Genomic DNA, 19,720 nt, shown 5'->3' on the forward strand with positions numbered 1-19,720 from the left:
GGAGGAGGCGTGGATGATTGAGGCCAGGTCAAACACACTAACATGGCGCTGGCTTTGTGGGTCAGAGGTCAAAATTCAAGGGGCACAAGCTCAGGACCAACCTGTTCACTCGTTTATCTTCATCCGAAGGGCTCAGAGCCTTCTTTGACGGGGAAAACCGGTCGTGGCCGGACAAAACTATGCTTGAATATCTTAAGGGAAATTACATCTTTATATTATTAATAATTATACCTAATGTTTGTTTTGACTTCTAAATTAATTTAATATTCTAATTCTGATGCAATGAGAATATTTATTAAAAAAAAAAAAATAGAGCTCAAAAATACAATATAATATCACAACAAATAATGACTTTAAACATGCATTAAATTAACTAATTAAAAAGTCTAATTTAAAAAAAATAAACTTGAGAAAGATATTATAAAACTTGCTTGAGGGAAATAGAAAAAAACAACAGTAGAATTAAAAAAAACAAATCAAACAAACACTGGTTTCACATTTCTACGTGTATTATCATTTAGACAAAAATGATTTAAGTCAAAATAAAAATAAACTGAAAATTACACTCAGCTACTGTGTTTCAAAGTGTTAGCATGTTGTCATTATTGTAAAGTCAAAAATCTAGGGTATCATTTATTTAAAAAATATATAAGTATTATATTTATATATATTTTTAAGTATTTATCATATTCAACAAAAGTATAATCTGCCCATTTATGGTGGCATTAAATAATGATTGAGACATAAATGAATCAACAAAAAAATCTGTAAGCATTTATAAATGTTTACAGAAAAATAAAAAAAATAAACAACTAATTACTAGCAAAAGTTAATCAATGGCGACCCGAAGACAATGTATCTGATCGTGATTTATCTGAAAAAAATGAATTAAAAAGACTGCAAAATGACTGTTTTAGGTCTTAAATACATTTGTTAATTGTGTCTATAATGCATGCTAACGTCCCTATTTAGAAGAGAATAAGAATATATTTTAACAAGGGTGAAAACTTTCAGGTCACTTGCTTTAAAGTGACAAGAAAATCTTTAAAAAAAAAAAAGAAATGGAAGTAGATTTACTAATAAAACCATGAGGGATAATGTAGAAGTAACAACATCATTAACACTCAAATGTTTCACTAAAAAAAACAACATGTATTGTGACGAGTTGGTAAAAAAACGCCGACCATGCCGTATCATCAGTTTTGTGATGGGGCGACTGTTCACATGTACGGACGTGTGATATAGTATGAAAGCGCCGCAGCTAATTACGTCTTATTAGACGGTGTGGAAAGGTATCGCTGTGGGGACGAGCGCTGACAGCTCACACGCCGCCTGCGAGTCCCAGCGCAGCCATAACTCTTGTCAAACATTACAGAAGCCATATCTTTCAGAGCCTCGATATGTGACCATCGCTGCGAATGAGAGGCTCATAAAGGGGTGAGTATGAGGGCCAGATTAGTAAGGTGTAACATTTTGTCACATTTAAATTGATTTTCTATAATTGAATATTGTGTTTTTTAACAATATTGTTATGTGAAAAAATAAAATTGATATAAATTAAGAGTACATTCTATCACCAGGACTCACAGTAGACCAGAAATAGATGTTTGCTCTCTGGACCGAATCCTATTTCGGTGGATTTTTTCAGCAACAATTATGGGAATCAAAAGATACTTTTCGAAGCAATGTACGTTTCCAGTCCGTCCTTCCTCTGCGATGATTGATTCCTTGTGTGTATCTGGCACATTATTAAAATTCCACTGTGTGTCAGAGAGATAACACTCCCAGTGGTCAACATGAGTTAAAGGCCACAGCTACGCTGACCGGGCCCACCATCTGAGAGAGCAGAGGGGCAGAAAAGAAAAAAAAAAAAGCGAGAGAGTGAGGGAAAGGAGAGAAAAAAAAAGGAGGGAGGTGGCCATGTGGTTAACACTTGCTCACTGAGAGGCGACGGGAGCTTGGCCAACCTCTTCACAGACAGGCTGACCACACAAGAGCCTCCTTCTCCCTCTGCTTTCCATCCTCCCTCATTACTTTACATTTCCTTCCCTTTTCTGTCTCATCGAGCCGCCCTCCCACACTCTCTTCCGACTTTCTCTCCACAAAAAATCCCTCACTTTCTCTCACCTAGATATCTACTCCTACCTTCTCCCACGACCCCGACGCTCCCTCCTGCCACCCCGTCACTTCTGCATCATCTCGCCTCCCCTCCTCCTCCTCCTGCTGCCACTCACTCGTATGGGGATCCGCTCGGTCTCCGTCTCCTTCTGTGGGTTGCGGTACTTCTCGTAGAACTCCCTCTTCTTCTTGCTCTCCTTGTCGTCGATGCGCTCCTTCTTCTCCACGGGCTCGTCCAAGGACTCGCTCAGAGAGTTCAGGGGCGACGAGTCCGACGCCTTCTCCACCTCCAGGTAGTTCTCGTTGGGGTTCAGCACGATCACGCCGAATCCCTCCTGGAAAAAATAAAAAAAAACACAAAAAAAGATGTTTTATTGCCACTTTGTTGAAGTACATTCAGATGAAAACTTTTTTTTTTTCAATTTTTATCATATCTTAATTTCCCTTAATTTGTTTTTATCTACATATCAGTGAACACATTTATTAAAAGGTGAACAATGATGAGATTTAATAAAGAAAATGTTAATCCCATAATTATCCAATTAAATAAATGATAATAAAAGTAATGTGTAAATACAAGTCTAGAATAATTTAAGGATGTAAAAATGGAAATTTAAAATTATTTAGCTTTAAATGGTTTTGAGTAAAGTACAAATAATATATCAGAACATTTGGAAAAAAGGAGCTTAAAAAAATCTAATTGAGACAATTATTTTAGAAATATGAATGCTAATCAATTCAAGTAGATTATTATAAATATTAGTGTAATTTGACTTTAAACAGTAAAATATAAGAAGCATTTTCATCTATCATATGTAAAGTCTAACTAAAATGAATTAATGAAGAAAGAAAGCAAAGGTAGCTAAAAAATATTTGAAAAAAAGAGAATTATTTTAGAAATCTAATTGCAAAATCATTGCAAATAGAATATTACATATTTTACTAGAATTTGACTGTAAAGAGCAAGAAATGAGAAACATTTTTATGTATATAATTAAAAAAGATGAATGAATAAAGAAAGCAAAAGCAGCTTAAAAACTAGAATTAAGACGATTTATTTTAGAAATATAAATGCAAATAATTGCTTATAGATTAAGAGATTAAAAAATGAGATATGAGAAATAATTTCACATGTAAAGTCAAACTTAAATTAAACAATACAAACTTAGACAATTATTAATTACAGAAGTATAAATGTGATCATTGCTCATAGATTGTTATAAATATTGGACAAATTTGACTGTAGACAGTAAGTTTCACATTTAAAGTCTAACTCAAATGTAGTAGAAGAGAAAGAAATGAAGAAAGCAAAAGTAAGTAAAATGTACTTTTCTTTGATATGAATGCAAATAATTAAATATCGATTGTTTTTAATAATAGAGTAATTGTTTTAAGTAAAATATGAGAAACATTTTAATGCATTGTATGTCGGGTCTAATAAAACAAAAGTAGCCTAAACAATAGAATAAAGAATGAATATTGGTGAAATTTGACTGTAAACAGTAAGAAAAAGCATTTTCCTGCGACTATATCAGAAGCAACATTAATAAATGATATTGATCCAGGAGGGCGGATGAGTAAAGTAACATTCTAAACGTCTCACAGTACAATGCGGAGCAAATGAAGAAAGAAAGAGAAGAGAAGGCGACAGAGTGTCAGGCTCCGGCGGAGGCTGAGAAGTAACTAGGGGATTGCTGGTTTCAGTCAGTGAATAGCATTTAGTGACTCGAAAAGGCCACGCGTCACTTAAAATCAAAACCGATCGATCCCACCATCACTCAACCGGAGAGTTATCTGCAACTGCATCCACTTACGGCGCCACTACCAGCCTTTTTGGACTGGAAACTTAAGCAAACAAGACCGGGTAGAAAATAAAAAAGAGGTCGGCTGTGCTCGGCTTGAATTCTGATGCCACTTTAATTGAAGTTTAATCTATCAAACACTGTCAATCTCAGGCGGGGAAAAAGAAGGACACTGTTAATGTCCACACACAAGTGCACCGTACACTACATGGTGCGCACACACACGCCTTAAGGTGAAGGAAGAGAATATATCAGCGGTGACAATAGGACCTTTAAGGATGTAGGAGTGAAGCGGCCTCCATCAGACGACTCGCTCGCCGCACATCGTCTCCTCCTTAATAAGTGTTAACACAATGTGCTCGTCTCCTGTTGACGTGAGTGTGTCCCTTCTGTGCCCGTCGACATCAAACCTGCCACACACCCTTTTTCCTTAGCACCTGCCATGTGTTGACAATGGAAAAATGACACTTTCTCACTTATTCAGATTATAAAATTAGTCTCATTCTCACCTACTTTCAGAATGAGACGCAGCTTAGTGTCTCGCCGGGCAGTCTTTCAAGAGAAATGACAGCACTATAGACGACTCAAGAGAAGGGTTGAGGAAAAGTCACAACAAAAAATTGTTTAGCGCTTTTTTTTAAACGTAAATTGATTTATAGAATATATTGGACAACATGTAGTTGAGAGAAAGTTTACAAATAAATAATCAAATTGTAATAAGAAAAAAAGGATATTATGATACACAAGTATAAACATGAAGCAAAATTGTTTACATGTATTTCATTAATTTTAATTTAAGGTTTTAAAGAAAAAAACTGATTAATCACTCAATTTAAGATACATATATTTAAAGACAAAAAAAAATAAAATAATGGTTAATAATGTCCAGGAAAATTATATTCTTGTCTTTTTTTTTTCCAAAAAACATTTTGTACCAAATGAATTTTATTAAACACACACATTTATTAGAGTTTAACATTCAAGTAAATTAGTAGGTTTTATTGACTATACTATTCTAGAGAATGAATTGTTATTTTTTTGACACATTAATTGACACATTATGTTAAGACTATTTAGACAAGTAAATAAATATTTCAGAACCCAAAGTTGTGTAAGAAATGTTTACTGGACAGAAAAAAATACACCAAATAGTCTCTGAATTTCCAAGTTTTAAAATGTCCTAAAATGCTTTTAGGACATTTTAGAAAAGAATAGCTCATTTTCCTTACAATTAGATCAATCCAAGAGCCAAAGGTTCACACACTGATTTTTTCAAAAGGGTAATGGAGTGTGCAGAGAACCGGAGAGAAGCAGTCTCACAACAAGCAGCATTGTGGCACTGCCCACTGGTGGCAGCTTGATAAAACAACTGATGAGAGCCGTTCGTGGTCAGGGATGTGCTTCAATATACACATATATTTTAGATCAATTAAAAAAGGAATAACCAAAATGCATATGAAGTTTATTTATTTTTTAATTTTGCACCTCTTTTTTAAAGGAAAACAATGAAACTCATGTATATATATATATATTTTTACTTCTAAATGGTTTAGCCATCATGCAAAAAATGCATTAAATATAGTTTAATTTTAAACCTAATTAAATAAGATTAAGGTAAATTACATTCCTTTCATCTTGCAACACAAGTTAATGCGATCTTATTCCCATTTAACACGTCTGAATTTTGAACTTTTAACCTGACCCTTTACCCGCCAGTAACCCTCGCACGTTTTCATACTAACCTCAAGTGGTCAAAGCATCGTGTCGCAGGGGTTGCTCTCACGCCAACCTTTACTGGCCTTTTTTTTCTTTTTTTCAATTTAGCCCGAGCTTACATACGTAACCAAGCTAATAGTGCTAACCCTTTCAGCTGCTCAATCACCCAGAAGATTGCTGCAAAGGCGGCCCAGTGTCTTCGCTACTAATTCTGGAGGAACGGGGCAGACGGGTTCCCCTCCACGTCGGAAACCATCATTTATTTGAACACTGAGAGGTCCGGGTCGGTGTCAGGACATCATTTACTTCCCTGTCCGCTCACTTCCTCCTCTTATTCTTCCTCCGTCAGCCCAACATAGCTATTGTGCCATTTTCCCCTGATTTAATCACACTTTTTTTATTGACTTATTTGAAATTAAATTAAGTTAAAAAATTGATTTCTTACATATTAAGACAAATAATTAAAATAATTTTAAGGCTGTGCGAGAGCCCAACAATCCTCACTCTTTATGCAAAGTCGGTTAAATCGAATCTTTGTTTTCGTGATTTGCTGTCAAACTCTTCAATCTTAAACAAACTCTAATTGTAAAGCGTAGGTTCCCCCTTTCTTTTGATACCTCCAGATCTCTCTCACACAGATTTGTAACATTAGGTCACTTCGCTTTTGTCCCGTCCCGACAGAAAAACAAACGTCCTCTGGCGTTGGGTCAGTCTTTCTGCTGCCGGTGCCGAGGGCTCAAGTCTCTTCCCATGCCCCGCCGGTGCCCCCGGTGCCACCGCCACACTGAGCCCCGTGCCCCCGGGGGCCAAGCGGTCAAGAGGATCACCCCCCCCCCCACCCCCTACCCGGGCCCCAGCCGAGGGAGGGCACCCCGACCCCCCATCACCCTGTTCTGGATGCATCCGTAACCCCCCCTCTTTTGTCGGCCTGTCCTGCACCAGATAGGGCAACAAAGGCTGGCGCTGCTACGGTAACCGACGCTTGTATCGCCGAACAAAAAGAAAAACTTCCCTTCGTAATTGACTAAAGGTGGAATTTCGATGATTTTTTTTAAATAAATAAAAAAACGTATATTCCTCAAGATGTTCCCAAACATGGTGCTCTTTGATGCGTCTTTTTTTTTTTTGTCTAAAAGCAGAATTACACGGACTCAGATGTCAACAAATCATTATCCTTCATTCCAGTTGCATTATTATTAGCTAAGAGTCGGCTGCACATAAGGAGGGTAAAATAAGAAGGCCCTTTAAGACATCTCTTCTATTTTCCAGTGGCGTCGTAATGAAACCAAATTTGTCTAGCGCGTGGTGGCGGGTGACGGTGGGGTTGGTGGTGTGGTGATGGGAAGGGGTGGGGGGGGGGTGGCGATGCGGCCACGGCGAGAGAGAGTGTTTCATCTGTACGTGTGGAGCTCAGCGAAGCTTTGATGTGAGAGCTCTTATACTGAGCAGAGCTTTGGGCACGGGGGAAAAGGACAGCACTTGACAGGTACAAAGTACGGCTGATAGTGGTCATGGGTGCACGCACCGGGGAGAGGTTGTCATGTGATTTTTTTTTTTTTTTTAAGGGCCGTGTGACGAATCCAAACTATTCGACTGATCTAAACTTTTGCCTTCTTTAGACAGAAAAAAAAAAAATCGATAAAAAAGCATGGGGGCGCTATTTTTCCCTCCCTAGCCTTCAATCGACTTCCTTGTTTCGGTAGAAAGCGCCGCCGCCCATTCGTCACGAGGGCTTGATTGACAGCGGGGGAAAGGGTCACCCGGCGAGAACGATCCAATAAGACGAGGAAAGGGGAGCGGCTTCACAATGGCCGACCCGAACCATTTCGGTTTCGGCACTTCGGCCGAGATAAACGAGGGTAAACAAACAAAAAAAATATGTTGCTAAACGCAGAGATATGAGGTAGCATAGTAACGTGTGATAGCAAGTATGTGCTCTCTCTCTCTCTCTCTCTCTCTCTCGCTCGCTCTGACAGGGCCACCCTGCTTTGTGTGACCTTGTCTGTCTCTGACTCTACGTGAGCTTTTTCATTCATCCAATCCCCCTCTTTTCTCCCCATCTCTCTCGTTTTTTTTTTTCTTCTTCTTCTTCTTTCGGCGCTCCCCGTCTCTCCCTGAGGCTGTGATACCACACAGATCGCATAGGACTGTCAGATTAAGTCACGGTGTCCCCTTTCTCATTTTAACACAAGCTCCGGGACCCCCCACACCCTCCCGAAGCAGCCAGCCGATGTTTCTTAAAAGAACAAAGGGGGCCGGAGAACACTTACTGTACTACAGGGGCTATTAAAAGACATGTGGATTGCAGGGGTGATGAGAGAGGGACCATCTTCAGGTTGTCAGCTCCAAAATCCATCATCGTCGTCTACCGACTCCTACGGTCTGAGGTACGCCAAAGACAATATTGACTCATGTGAAGACATTAACAAGATGTATGGAGAGCTAAGAGAATATTCTCTTGATGTTTAAAGTCTATAGATTACATCACCAACCAAAGCTTTTTTTCTAATGTAGGAGCAAGAGTGCTAACATAGCCGAGGTATTAGATCCTGTGCCTGAAACATCTCATTGATGTTTTGTCTACGCCGGTGTATAAATCAGGTATTTAGGATGCATCCCATCAATCCTCCTTATTATTCCTCAAACTCATTCCTCAAGCTCAAAAAGAGTGAGGGCTGTCCCAATCCTCCAAAGTTGAGGAGTGTGAGTAGCTTCCTTACTTTTTAGATTCTTCTGCACCTCCCTTCTTAGTAAGTGGTATCCCAAAATGCCTTGCACATCGACGCTGAAATCAATGGCGGCTACAACCAGGAAAACCAGGCTACGAATGTAAGTATTTCTTTCATGACCATGCGGCTGTCTTAGTAACGTCATTTTATCGATTGCATATATCTTTGTGGCTTAACTTTTTAAAACATTTTAGACTATTTTCAAAGAGGGACACATTTTTATTAATCGAAAAGGGTAGAGAAGGTAGAGAAGGTCCAAATGTGAACGTCATACAAAGAGTTATCTCCTCCAGAAGTTCCAAAAAATAAAGTAAGTAAGTAAGTAATATTTATATAGCGCTTTTCCAGACCAGGGTCACAAAGCGCTTAAACAATTTAAAACAATACTCAAATAAAATATATACTAAAAAGGTCAAGATAACACAGAGAACAACACAGGATTTTAAGAAAATCAAGGAAAAGTGTGCACGAAAAAAAATGTTCATCCAGGTCAACGCAACATTGAGAACTTAATCGGAAAACGTAACAAAAGTAGTTTCCATGTTGACTCAAGAGCAAATGAAATATCATGACATTTTAAAAGTGTAATTTTTACAATAAAAAAAATGTATTTGACATTCTTTGGGTGAATGAAATCGACCACAAATGGCCCCTTTGGACATACCTGCTATAGAACACAGGGCACAAGTGGAAGCTTATGAGCCTTAGAATATTTAAAAAAAAAAGGAAATTGTAATGTTATGTCTGAAAACTTGTTGGTACAGCTGTTGTACTACTTAACAGTATTGAACACTAGAATACAATACAATAATAATAAATGAATACACGTATGGTTTTGCAAATTATAGGATAATAACTAATTTACGCTAAACATACACTTAAGATGGACCGAATAAAAAAAACAAAGCTGTGGCTAGTGGGGCTGAAATCTTACGATATTCCAGAACAAATAACCAGAACATGCCTCATCTTTTGGTGCCATGTTCGGTATCTACGAATGATAGAAACTTGAATAACTTTTGGATTTTTCAGAAGAAATCAGTGAACATCAAATTAATTTGTCAGTTGTTACAAAGTGTTCTTTTGGACCGAAAATGAGTTATTTATTAAGGAGTGGGAATGTACTAAAGCTGAAAAATTAAAGTCAAGATATGTATCTTGTGTAAAGTCATTTCGGTAGAATTATTACTTTAAAATGTATCAGTCAGGAACCGGTATCGAGGGTATTGGTATGGGGGCGATCGATACCCAGCCATAGTTGCTAGAATCTCTAATTTCCGAGATGACTCCAATTAAAATGTTGCTTGACTTTTAACTTAAAACATAAGGAAACGTGTTGTAATCATGATGATAACACCCCCACATCCCTCGACCTCGCTCAAAAGCACTGGTGCACCATTCACCCCGCAAACTCACATAAACAAACACATTCGGTTCAACAATGCGAGATTTCTTTTTAAACAGTATTCCATTAAAAGTTCAAAGGCAATAATTCTAGGTTTAACCTTGGCTAATGCACCCACGGACTAATTTGGTCAAAGCAAATGAGAGTCGGTGGTAATGATATTTCTCTTGATCTTAATGAGCAACAAACACATTAGGTCAGAATAGGAGGCCAACCTTTTCGAGCAAGTCAAATAGTCGTGTCTGTAATAAGCAGCAAGAGTTTTTAACCTTGGCATGGATGCCTGCGCTCATTTAGAAATTGTTTATAATGCGAGGAGCTGAATATTTATACGCGAGTTCAAAGTGGGGAAGTAGGGTGGAGGAAGCAGAAGAGAATAGCTCAGCCTCTGATCCCTGATGCCTCAGATTATTTTCATGCTCGCATTAACATTTCTTTCCAGTTCTTTCTTCTTCCGTCTATTTCCGGCACCTTGGTGGAGGTGAAGACATCGCGAGACGACTCGAGGAAACACTTGCTACGGGGCAGCGATGCTACGTCTGATCAACAAGGAGGCATCTGGACATCGAGTACGCAAACAGTCGCTGACGCACACACACACTAACACACACACACTTTTGAGGCCTGCTTCATCTGCTCTCAGCACGACACGCACAGAGGGAGGTGCAGGGTTGGGGGGCTGCTAGATTGGGGGTGGATGTAACATTAATCACCGTCCAGGTGGAAATTGTCAGAGCTATCGATTGTGCAAGTAAATGTTACACAAGTCGTTTGTCAACTATTTTTTTCCACGGAGAAGCCGCCTGTCTCTTTTTTTTTTTTTTTTTGCAAAGCTGCAACTGTGAATGTAAACTCACTATGTTGAACTTTTAAAAGAAAAAAGCTACAGTGTCGCTCGTGAAAGTTTATGATCCGTGAGCGTTGGGGGGGGGGGAAAAGTTTACTCCGCAACAATAAAAGCGGGAAATTAAACTAAATTGAATATTACATCACAAATGTAATCTTGGATGCAAGAACGAAAGGAAGTGCAGACAGGAGGAAGTATCCCAACGATGGGAAAGCTATGGGGAAATAAATACAGGAGGATGACTCCGACGCCGTTAGCATTTTGATTTATACATTCTATATTGTCTCCCCAAAGCATACACATGTATTTTTAATGAGGGCACAAAGAAATATAGATCACGGAGTGACGTGCATCCACGCCCTCCCCGCGCCCAGGAACCGAAATGAAAGCAAACAACGTGAGTTTATACACAAAAATATTACAGTAGCGTGTCTGGTTTAACGCTTGAAATTCTTGAGCAACACATATGGCTCCGAGAGTCATTGTGCGTTTTGCAAAAAAAAGATTCTGACGCAGCACCTATTACGAATGTTTCTCGGTCACCATCTGGACAGGTAGTTAGAGGAACACACATGTACACATGTGAGCCTCACCGCCATATGCACACTCTCTGAGCGAGCCAGGGTCAACAGCGGGACACGTGCGGTCCCTGCAGACTCGTGAACATCGGCACATTTTTACTGATTATCACTTCATTAATACTTTTCTCTGACTTCTTATCAATATTATTGACGTCGCCCCGATAATTATTACTTTTTCTGTCCTCGTTGTCACAGGCTAGTCGGAAACAGTTGGCATACAGGGATAAGACATGAGTAACTGACCTGGAGTTAGATTTATAAGCTAGAAAATGCAATAAAAAAAAGCAAATGTTAAGCTTTGAAATGCATTGATTTCTATATGAAAACAGTCCGAATGTCGAGGCCAATTGCGAGTGATGCTGCGGCATCAAGGATAACAATCTTCTCAACCACAGAGAAAACACTGACCTCATCGGGTCAAAGTGCAGAATGGGTTTCCGTTACCTCTAACCTGTTATTGTGACCGCAGACGAAGGGCCAGAGAGATAATTGGTGCTCCTCTCGCTCAAGGTTCTTTGGAGTTCTTTGACTTAGAGTGACATTTACGTTAATACATTAGTTGTTATGATGAGTAAACAATCCATTTGTTCACAAGTATACAAAGCGTGTAGATCATTAAATAAACAACCTATAAGGGTAGTTTTACGCACAGTTTGTATAGTCATTTGATTTGATAAATACTTGTAATACACCAAAGGTACAGCTATATTTCTTACCAGGTTGAATTTAATAACACTAAGAGGTCCAAAACGGTTCTGAGAGATCCAGTGATGTTAAGCAACAAACAAAGCTTCTCTTTTTTTAAGCATAAAAAAAAGAGCAAAGCTTGGAATCCTTAAGAATTGGCAAAAATCAAAGTCTTTGAAATGAACTACACAGATCGGTTAGGTAAGGAATATTTTTAGAAAAGTCTTCCTCGGAAACAATTTCCCGCATGAAACATTTTGTTTGGGAGGAAACATCAATGACTGCAAAATATTCCCAAAAGTCAAGGATTTTTGAGAGTCAAATTTGGAACATATTTTGTCGGCCCGCAGAAACAAAACATGCTTGGCAAAACGTTTTGAATTTCTTGAACCCTGTTTTCTATTCTTGTGTATCTTAACCCGATCCACAAAGTAATGCTGAATGTTTGCTCGTGTATGTATCCATAAGTTCCACTACATTTTCCAGGGTGTCATTACCAAATGGCAAATGTTTACGCTCCGAAGCACACGCTAAGAACGTCGGGGTCTACGCCGGAATCCCCTTCACCCTCTAACTTTACGGTCAAATACAGACCTTCATGCTATGGCAACTGAGCAAACCATGCATAGCGCAATAGACATTTTCCTATTAACCCCGACGTAGCCTTCAAAAATGGTTGAAAGCAATTAACCATGGAAAACGGCTGTAAAACACATCCTCTCTCCTTAGATCCCTTTTACACACAGACAAATCCCCTCGTTCCCACCGCCAGCCCCAGACCTCACTTTCAAATATTCAACTTCTTTTTTTTTTTTCTTTTAAAGACCACCTGTTGTCTATTATTTTTACATACTGCTTTTCTCATAAATCATAACACTGGGTAATTAATCAAGCTGTCAAAATGGGGACAGAAGGTCACCTGGAAGGGTGGGAGGTGGATGCAGGGCCGATGGAGGTCAGGGTCACACCGCATTCCTCATTATCAAGTTGGGATGGGCGAGAAGGCGAACAGACAAAAGCGAAAGCAGATGGGGGTAAGAGAGACAGCAAGAGAGGAAAAAGACGTGGAGAGACAAATATAATTGAAGTTGGGGGGGAGTTGGGGAGAGCCCCGACATCCAATAAGGAGTTAGAAGACAAAAAAAAAAGAAAAAAGATATGATTCAACTGTACTAATGGGAAATTGGCTGGAGGTTTGAGAAAAGTAGGAAGGACAGTGGTGTCTTCGATGAGGAAATGGGAAATCAGCTGTGAAGTTATGATTGTTATCTTGCTTTCTGTGCCAGTGTGTGTGTGTGTGTGACACAGAGAGGGAGATTAGATAGAATGATATCCTTCTCCGTGAAGTGTGTATCTGTGTCCTCGTTGAGTTTGAAGACGGCGCGGCCACAGGTCTGGGGGTTGCTTGTCCTTTTGCACAATAGAACCGGCCAAATAAATCAATATTAAGTGCAACCTTTATCAACAAAAAATATATATTAAATAACTTTTAAAATGCAGAAACCCAGAATGAATTTACGGTATAACAAGCAGGATCTAGAAGGACAAGGAAGGGGTGGATAGAAAAAGGTGTGCAAATGATGCGATGCATAAAAAACAACAACAATAACAGTCTAACGAACGAGCCAAAAAGTGCAAATGCTGCAGAACTCTTCGTGGCATCTTCCCAACCCCCCCCCCTACGTGGTTGCGAGTTGAGAATTCTCAGGCGTGGACTGTTCTATCAAAAACATCACTCTTGAATGAGGCGCCGACCATTGCGCAAAATTAGCTGTCACCCTTTCCTCAAAATCTTTGTTAATCTTGTTTCCAGTGTTTGCGGATTTATCAGCACATGCATCAATGTCAGCTCCTTGGTTACTGAGCCGCACTACTTGGGAGAAGATATAATTAAAAATGTTTGGGGCGTGGGGGTGTGGGGATGCTGGGGAAGATCGGGGGGGCGAAGGGGGGGGGGCAAGGAGAGATGTGATGGGGTTGTCTAGGCGGAGGTAGGTACAGTCTTCCACTTGTCTGGTGGTTCCCCGTGGGATTCTCGTGAATATAGCAGACACGCGAATCTGAGCAGCAGCTAGACTACACTCTAGCTTTAGTGTTTTACTTCTTGCCTTCACTTCAACTTCCTGGACTCATCTCATCATAGACCACAGTTCTGTTTCGCAAACATGGACCAAAATGCATCAGAATGTCAATGTCTTGGTTTTTTCCCACCAATTGCATTTGGTTTCTGTTGATCAGGGTTTGAATCCCGGCCCAGCAAACAAAAAGACCGTCAACATTGGAAATTCAACGTCCAGTTCTTTAATGCTACCCCCAAAAAAATATAGAACCACACGCCTCCGGGATGGAAGAAAATCCCACACATCATCCTCCAAGGATTCCTGGCTGTGATGGCGAAGACGTCCCAAAGAGCTGTGGTACAAAAACCAGCAGGTTTTAAGACTGTGCGGACAGAACTTGTGCTGCAGACATGACAGCCCAGGAGACAGTGATCGGGGAAGGCAGACAAATGTTTAAAACATTATGCATAATTCCAAAAACCCTTTAAAAAAAATTGGCATATTCTGGGCGGGCACTTTCCAAAAAAAGGACTGTGCTTAAGATAAATCTTGACACACTTGATGGCTAACAAAGAGGGACCTCTTAAAAACCATCAGACATTCGGAAGCGTTTTAACTATTTATATCTACTTTTATCTGGATTAGAAATACTTTTGGTGATGGCTACCCCCTCTCTGTGAGGCCCAAAACCTTGATGAATGGCATAAATGACAAGCATAGAGACAAAAATCAAGAGTTTTGGAAAGTTATTTCTATTTCATTTCGAAGACTCAATGCATGATCGAGAGTTGTGTAGAAAAATACCACATCTATTTAAGTCGCCCGGGTCAAGGCAGGACAGTCCACGTCACTCCGGGTCAGCAGTGGAAGCATCCGTCTTTTTCTCGTTACTCTATTTGCCTTTCTTTTACTTTACCATCAACCTTTAAGTGCAGTCTGGCAGGTTTGGCTGGGAGGTCGCGTATTCCCCCTCTTCATTAGTGAGAAAATGGACTCTGGTAAACGCTTGTTAAAGCCCTTACCTACACTCCCCCGGTTAATGGGAGTGATCCATTTGTGTCCGTTTCTGCCTGACAAGGCTTTACTGGAAGATTAATAGTGCAGTGTCAGGCCACGGCCACCCTCTGTCCCGTTCTCATTTCCTTTCTTCTAGGAAGCACACATGCAATAATGGAGCCTGGTCTTTTGTTGTAACACCGTGATTAGCCAAGGTGAGGAAAAAAAAAAATGTGGTGGAATGGCAAAACGGGAGAAAAAAGGATGGAAGATAGGAAGAGGGGAAACATGATGAGTGTTGAAATAATCTCTTCATGATGAGTGAAGGTTTTAAGGCGGTGAATTAACGCGCCTAACAATGACGGAGAAGTGGTATTAATGAATCTCCGTGTGAGGTAGATAAAGTTGTCAAACACACCTTTACAAGAGGATGGACATAAAGTGACGACTTAAAAAAAAACAACCTACGTGTTGGTAGAATATTCCTAATAAGGCCCACCCAGAGGTTAGTCCCAATACCCTGGACCCCCCAAGAATCATTGTTCAGAATGACACTGTCCCTTCACCGACGATATTCATCAGATCACAGCCCATCGTGTCCACCATTAATATCAGTTTGAGATAAGGGACTGAAATGGTCGAGGCTATGTTTTTTTTCCTTCCAAGAATTGGAGAGAAAAAATATGTAGCAAGCTAAATTAAAACCTTGCCTCCCTCCATCACTGCAAAAAAAAAAAAAAAAGACTGTCATGCTTTTTCCAGGCAAACTAAGGGAGACTGCGACTAATGGTGTCTCATTCAACTCCTGGGACTGTCTAGTTGTCTTTTTCTAGACTCGTGAAAGACTAGTACATTATCCCTCGTAGCAATTAACCAAACAAAAGTAGCCCCGGCTAAAAGGCCACCAATGTCCAGTACCCATTATTCCCCTGCAGAAGCGCAAAGTTAAAATGCTCGGAATAATGCTCGGAACCATACACACAGATGCTAGAATATGAATAAGGCGAAGGACTAAAAGAAATCTTGGGATTGGCCGTGTGTCAGAGCCTGGTTGTGGCGAGTCAGCGTAGGAGGAGGAGGGGGGTATGTGCTCATTTCAGACGCACCTTTGTGCCCGACCTGTCTTGTTTACTGCACTACAGCTTAGCGGTGCGAGGGTCCTATTCAGGGTCTAGGCCTTTCAGAAGCTACTGAAGGAGCCCTTAAGCCCACTTAACTACCATTTTCACACACTCTGCCTGTTCTCCTCTTTGTCCTTGCCTCCATTACATCAAACGTAGGAACAAAGGCAGTGAACAGAAACTGGGGCTGGCAGAATAGCGCCCATCACAAATATTAATTTGAAAAGGTGTTGGAGAGAAGAATTTACTTTTATGCACAAGGACAACTTGGGTTTTTTTTTTTTCTTCTCCACCATGTCTGTGTGCATGTGTGTGTTAGAGGGGGGTGGGGGGGTCCGTTGTGTCTGCAATGAGCTTGGGTTTCAGACTAAAAGAGAGTCTGAGGACTTGCAGAACAATTATCTGAGAATGAGGGTCTTGAGAGCTGGCATGGCACTAAGTACTAGGAATATACAAGTGTGGACGGGGCATGCGATTCAAACGTTAAATAAGCTCTAAACATGCAAATGAATGAATACACTTAGAAGGTAGTGATGAACCAAACCGTGTACATCACGGACAAACCTGGAAAATACAAAAGGTATAATCAATCTGAATAATTCTTCTTTGTATTGTACTAAGATTATATAGATTATCGTAAAAAAAAAGGTGACTATTTATTGCAAGTTAGCATGATGACAAAATGTGATGGGGTGAAAACTTGATGCTGCAATCCTTAGTTTTAGCAGATTTGAAAGCCCATTAATATATGTCAAAACTGAAGTTTTTTTTGCAGAACCACCACAGAAGTACCACAGCCAGAGCCATCTTGCTATCATACATCTTATCACACTTGTGGGTTTTTAATCAAGGTAAACCAACCCCTTGACTGCTTTGTACCCGACTCGATTGCCCTCGCCCAGGAACTCTGGCTGCCCGGAGCATGTGGTCAGCTCCAACACGGTCCACTCGTCTATTAAGGATTGAGATGACAGATGTGACACCGGCTGGGTAAACATATAGATTTATAAATAGATTTTTAATTCAAGCATTTGCATTGACAACTATTAAAGCATTTCATTGACAACTGATGGACATTTTATAATCCATCAATAGCAGCTAAATATTTTTAATACTCTTTATTAACCAACAAAAGATTGAAATAGTGAAACCAAAAATGGTCGTATGTTTTAGCCGAAAGAAAGATAAAAAGCAGAAGGTATGTCTTAGATGAAACAGGTGAAAGTACTTTACCTTGCTTAGCCACGTACATAAGTATAAGGAAAATAATAAAAATTACTTGCATAGAAAAAAAAACAAATAGAATTGTGAAACTCATTTTTATTTACTTGTATGTATGAAACACAGTTTAATTTTCATCAGAATATTTGAATATCCATTGTGTCTTCTGCCACCCTTTGCATTTAATAAATTAATTTACATTTGACAAAAGTAGCTGAACTTCTGCTACTCTAAGTAAATGAGTATGAAATACATAAAGGTTTAAATTTCATCAAAATTTTGATTTCTTGTGTCCCCTTTGACTTGACCTGACCGATTTTACCTCCCCTTAAAAGAAATGTACTCCTGAATATACACAGGAGCAAAGCATAAGTGAGTAACAGGTAACTACCATCAGAGCAGGTTGACTCTCGAGAACCCCCCTGACCTCTGTGTCTGATCATAGCATCTCACCCTTAATCTGGACCAACATGCATCTGCTCTGGCGCGTCTTCATTTATCCACCATCATTACTAAGTGCACATTCTGGAGTCACAGCTGGCCAGCAGTGCTGTATTTTCAGATCCCTGCACTCTTTACGGACGTGGCATCAGACAGGAGAAAGATGGGACCCTCCTCCGCTAATGACCCCGAACATCAATGTGTTTTAGCTTCTCAGGGCATAACTCAAATGGCCAGTCTTTAGACACACAGAGCGAGCCTGCATGGAGAGCGAAAGAAGATGAACGACTAAATATTAGGTTAGTGGGAGCTAAAGATGACCATAAAGATGCAAACCACGGCTCACTCTTTGGTTTCAAGTGCATAACAGATGGATAACTATTACAGTTAAAAGGAGAGAAAAGGTGACTTGATATAGCCTGGCAGTATACTGCCACCTATCAGTTGTAAGTGGAACGACACCCGGCTGATATCAGTCACCCAAGTTAAGGGGAAAGCGTGAGGTGGGAACCAGAGGATGATAAAAGCGTCAAAAAAGACGATATGTAGACAGCAGCAGTTTTTAAAAGAGAGGGTGGGGGGTGAAAAAAAAAAAAAAAGGAGAAATCATGTTTCTTTTTCACCACAAAGGCGGTTTTATCAAAAGGTAGAGTAGCAGCCTGGAGCAAACTTCTGCTCACCTGCCAGCCCCGGTCGTCCCACTACCATCCACATCATATACTTTTAGACTTCGACATGCAAAGTTATAAAAAATGTATACATATATTTAGTGTTAGAAGCCCCCCGAAGTCCTGCATTTGTTTGAATCCTTTAGCGGGGGGGGGGGGGGAGAATGGCTTCTGGGCACAGCTACCACCAGCTTTGGTTCATATGCAGGTTCCAGTTCATCCGCAGTTCAACCATATTCTGTATGTTTTTGAAGCAGCATCCCATCAGTTCAGGATCATGATTATGCAGAACAGAGAAGAAAAGCATGGTTCGCCATCATTATAACATCTGCCCTCTTCCTCCCCTGCACATGGACGAACTCCCTCAGAGAGCTGGTGCTCCTGGATTTAAACTCTTCTTCCCCTGACCTCTCGTGTCCGTCCATTCAAAAATAATCATTTTTGAAACACAGACAAAGCAGCCACCCCAGAGAGTTTACCTTTTAACCCAACAATTTGACGCACTTGAGATTTGCATGTGCAAGGCCCTGCGTTTCTGCATGTGTTCATACACCAGACTGAAGTATAAAGAAAGAGAGAAAATAACACGGTCTGGCTGAACTACTTTCAAACTTAATCGACTGTTTTCAGGAATAACAATACAGCTCAAACTTAAAAATATGCCAAACACAATGAGGGGATTGACATAGAAGTTTACATAAATGAGACAACCTTTCCTATTATATTTTAAAGTTGAAAGCTTTGTCAGGGTGGTTAGTTTGAAGTGATGCCAAATGTTTTATTTCATTTAAATTTTTTAAGTTTTTTGAAATTTTATATTGTTTATAAAGACAGGTGTGCGGTGGAGGGTGTGGGCAGATTTGTCGTTTGTGTTATTGTTATATTCCTTTTTGTTCTTTAAACTTATTTAATAGTTTTATTTTTGTTGTTCTCTAAGGTAAAGAAAAAATTAAGAACGTCCTGAATTTTACACTGTGATCTCATTAGATATTGCAAACAAACATTTTGAATTAATAGAGTTGTTACCCCTTTTTAAAATAATAAAATAGCTGATTTATAAATAGACTTTATTTTCCTTCTTAAGGGGCAACAAACTGATGGCAGAGAGCAGAACATGTCATAGAATAAAATGATAAATAGCTTCCACAAACAGCATGCAGGAACTTTTTCTCTAAACAGAAGAGAACCAGCTTTTCCATCCTTGCCACCCACTGCCAACATATGCCACTTCCTTAGAAATTTTCAAGCAATTTTCACTAAACTACACACACACACACACACATATGTTTGGTCAAACACATGGTGAACATTCACATTAACACCATCCC

General features: G+C 39.8%; 1 protein-coding gene across 2 annotated transcripts in view; it reads right to left on the bottom strand.

Moving 5' to 3' along the window:
* The window catches only part of arb2a (ARB2 cotranscriptional regulator A), a 150,232-nt gene that overhangs the window by 93,340 nt on the left and 37,172 nt on the right, over positions 1-19,720 (bottom strand). For both annotated transcript variants that reach the window (XM_087794663.1, XM_087794661.1), the window contains exon 7: positions 2,235-2,453. In XM_087794663.1, the coding sequence (XP_087650789.1) occupies positions 2,235-2,453 (219 nt within the window). The remainder of the gene's footprint in view (positions 1-2,234; positions 2,454-19,720) is intronic.

This window comes from Callionymus lyra, chromosome 1 (assembly GCF_982586985.1).
Source record: "Callionymus lyra chromosome 1, fCalLyr1.hap1.1, whole genome shotgun sequence".
NCBI lineage: Eukaryota > Metazoa > Chordata > Actinopteri > Syngnathiformes > Callionymidae > Callionymus > Callionymus lyra.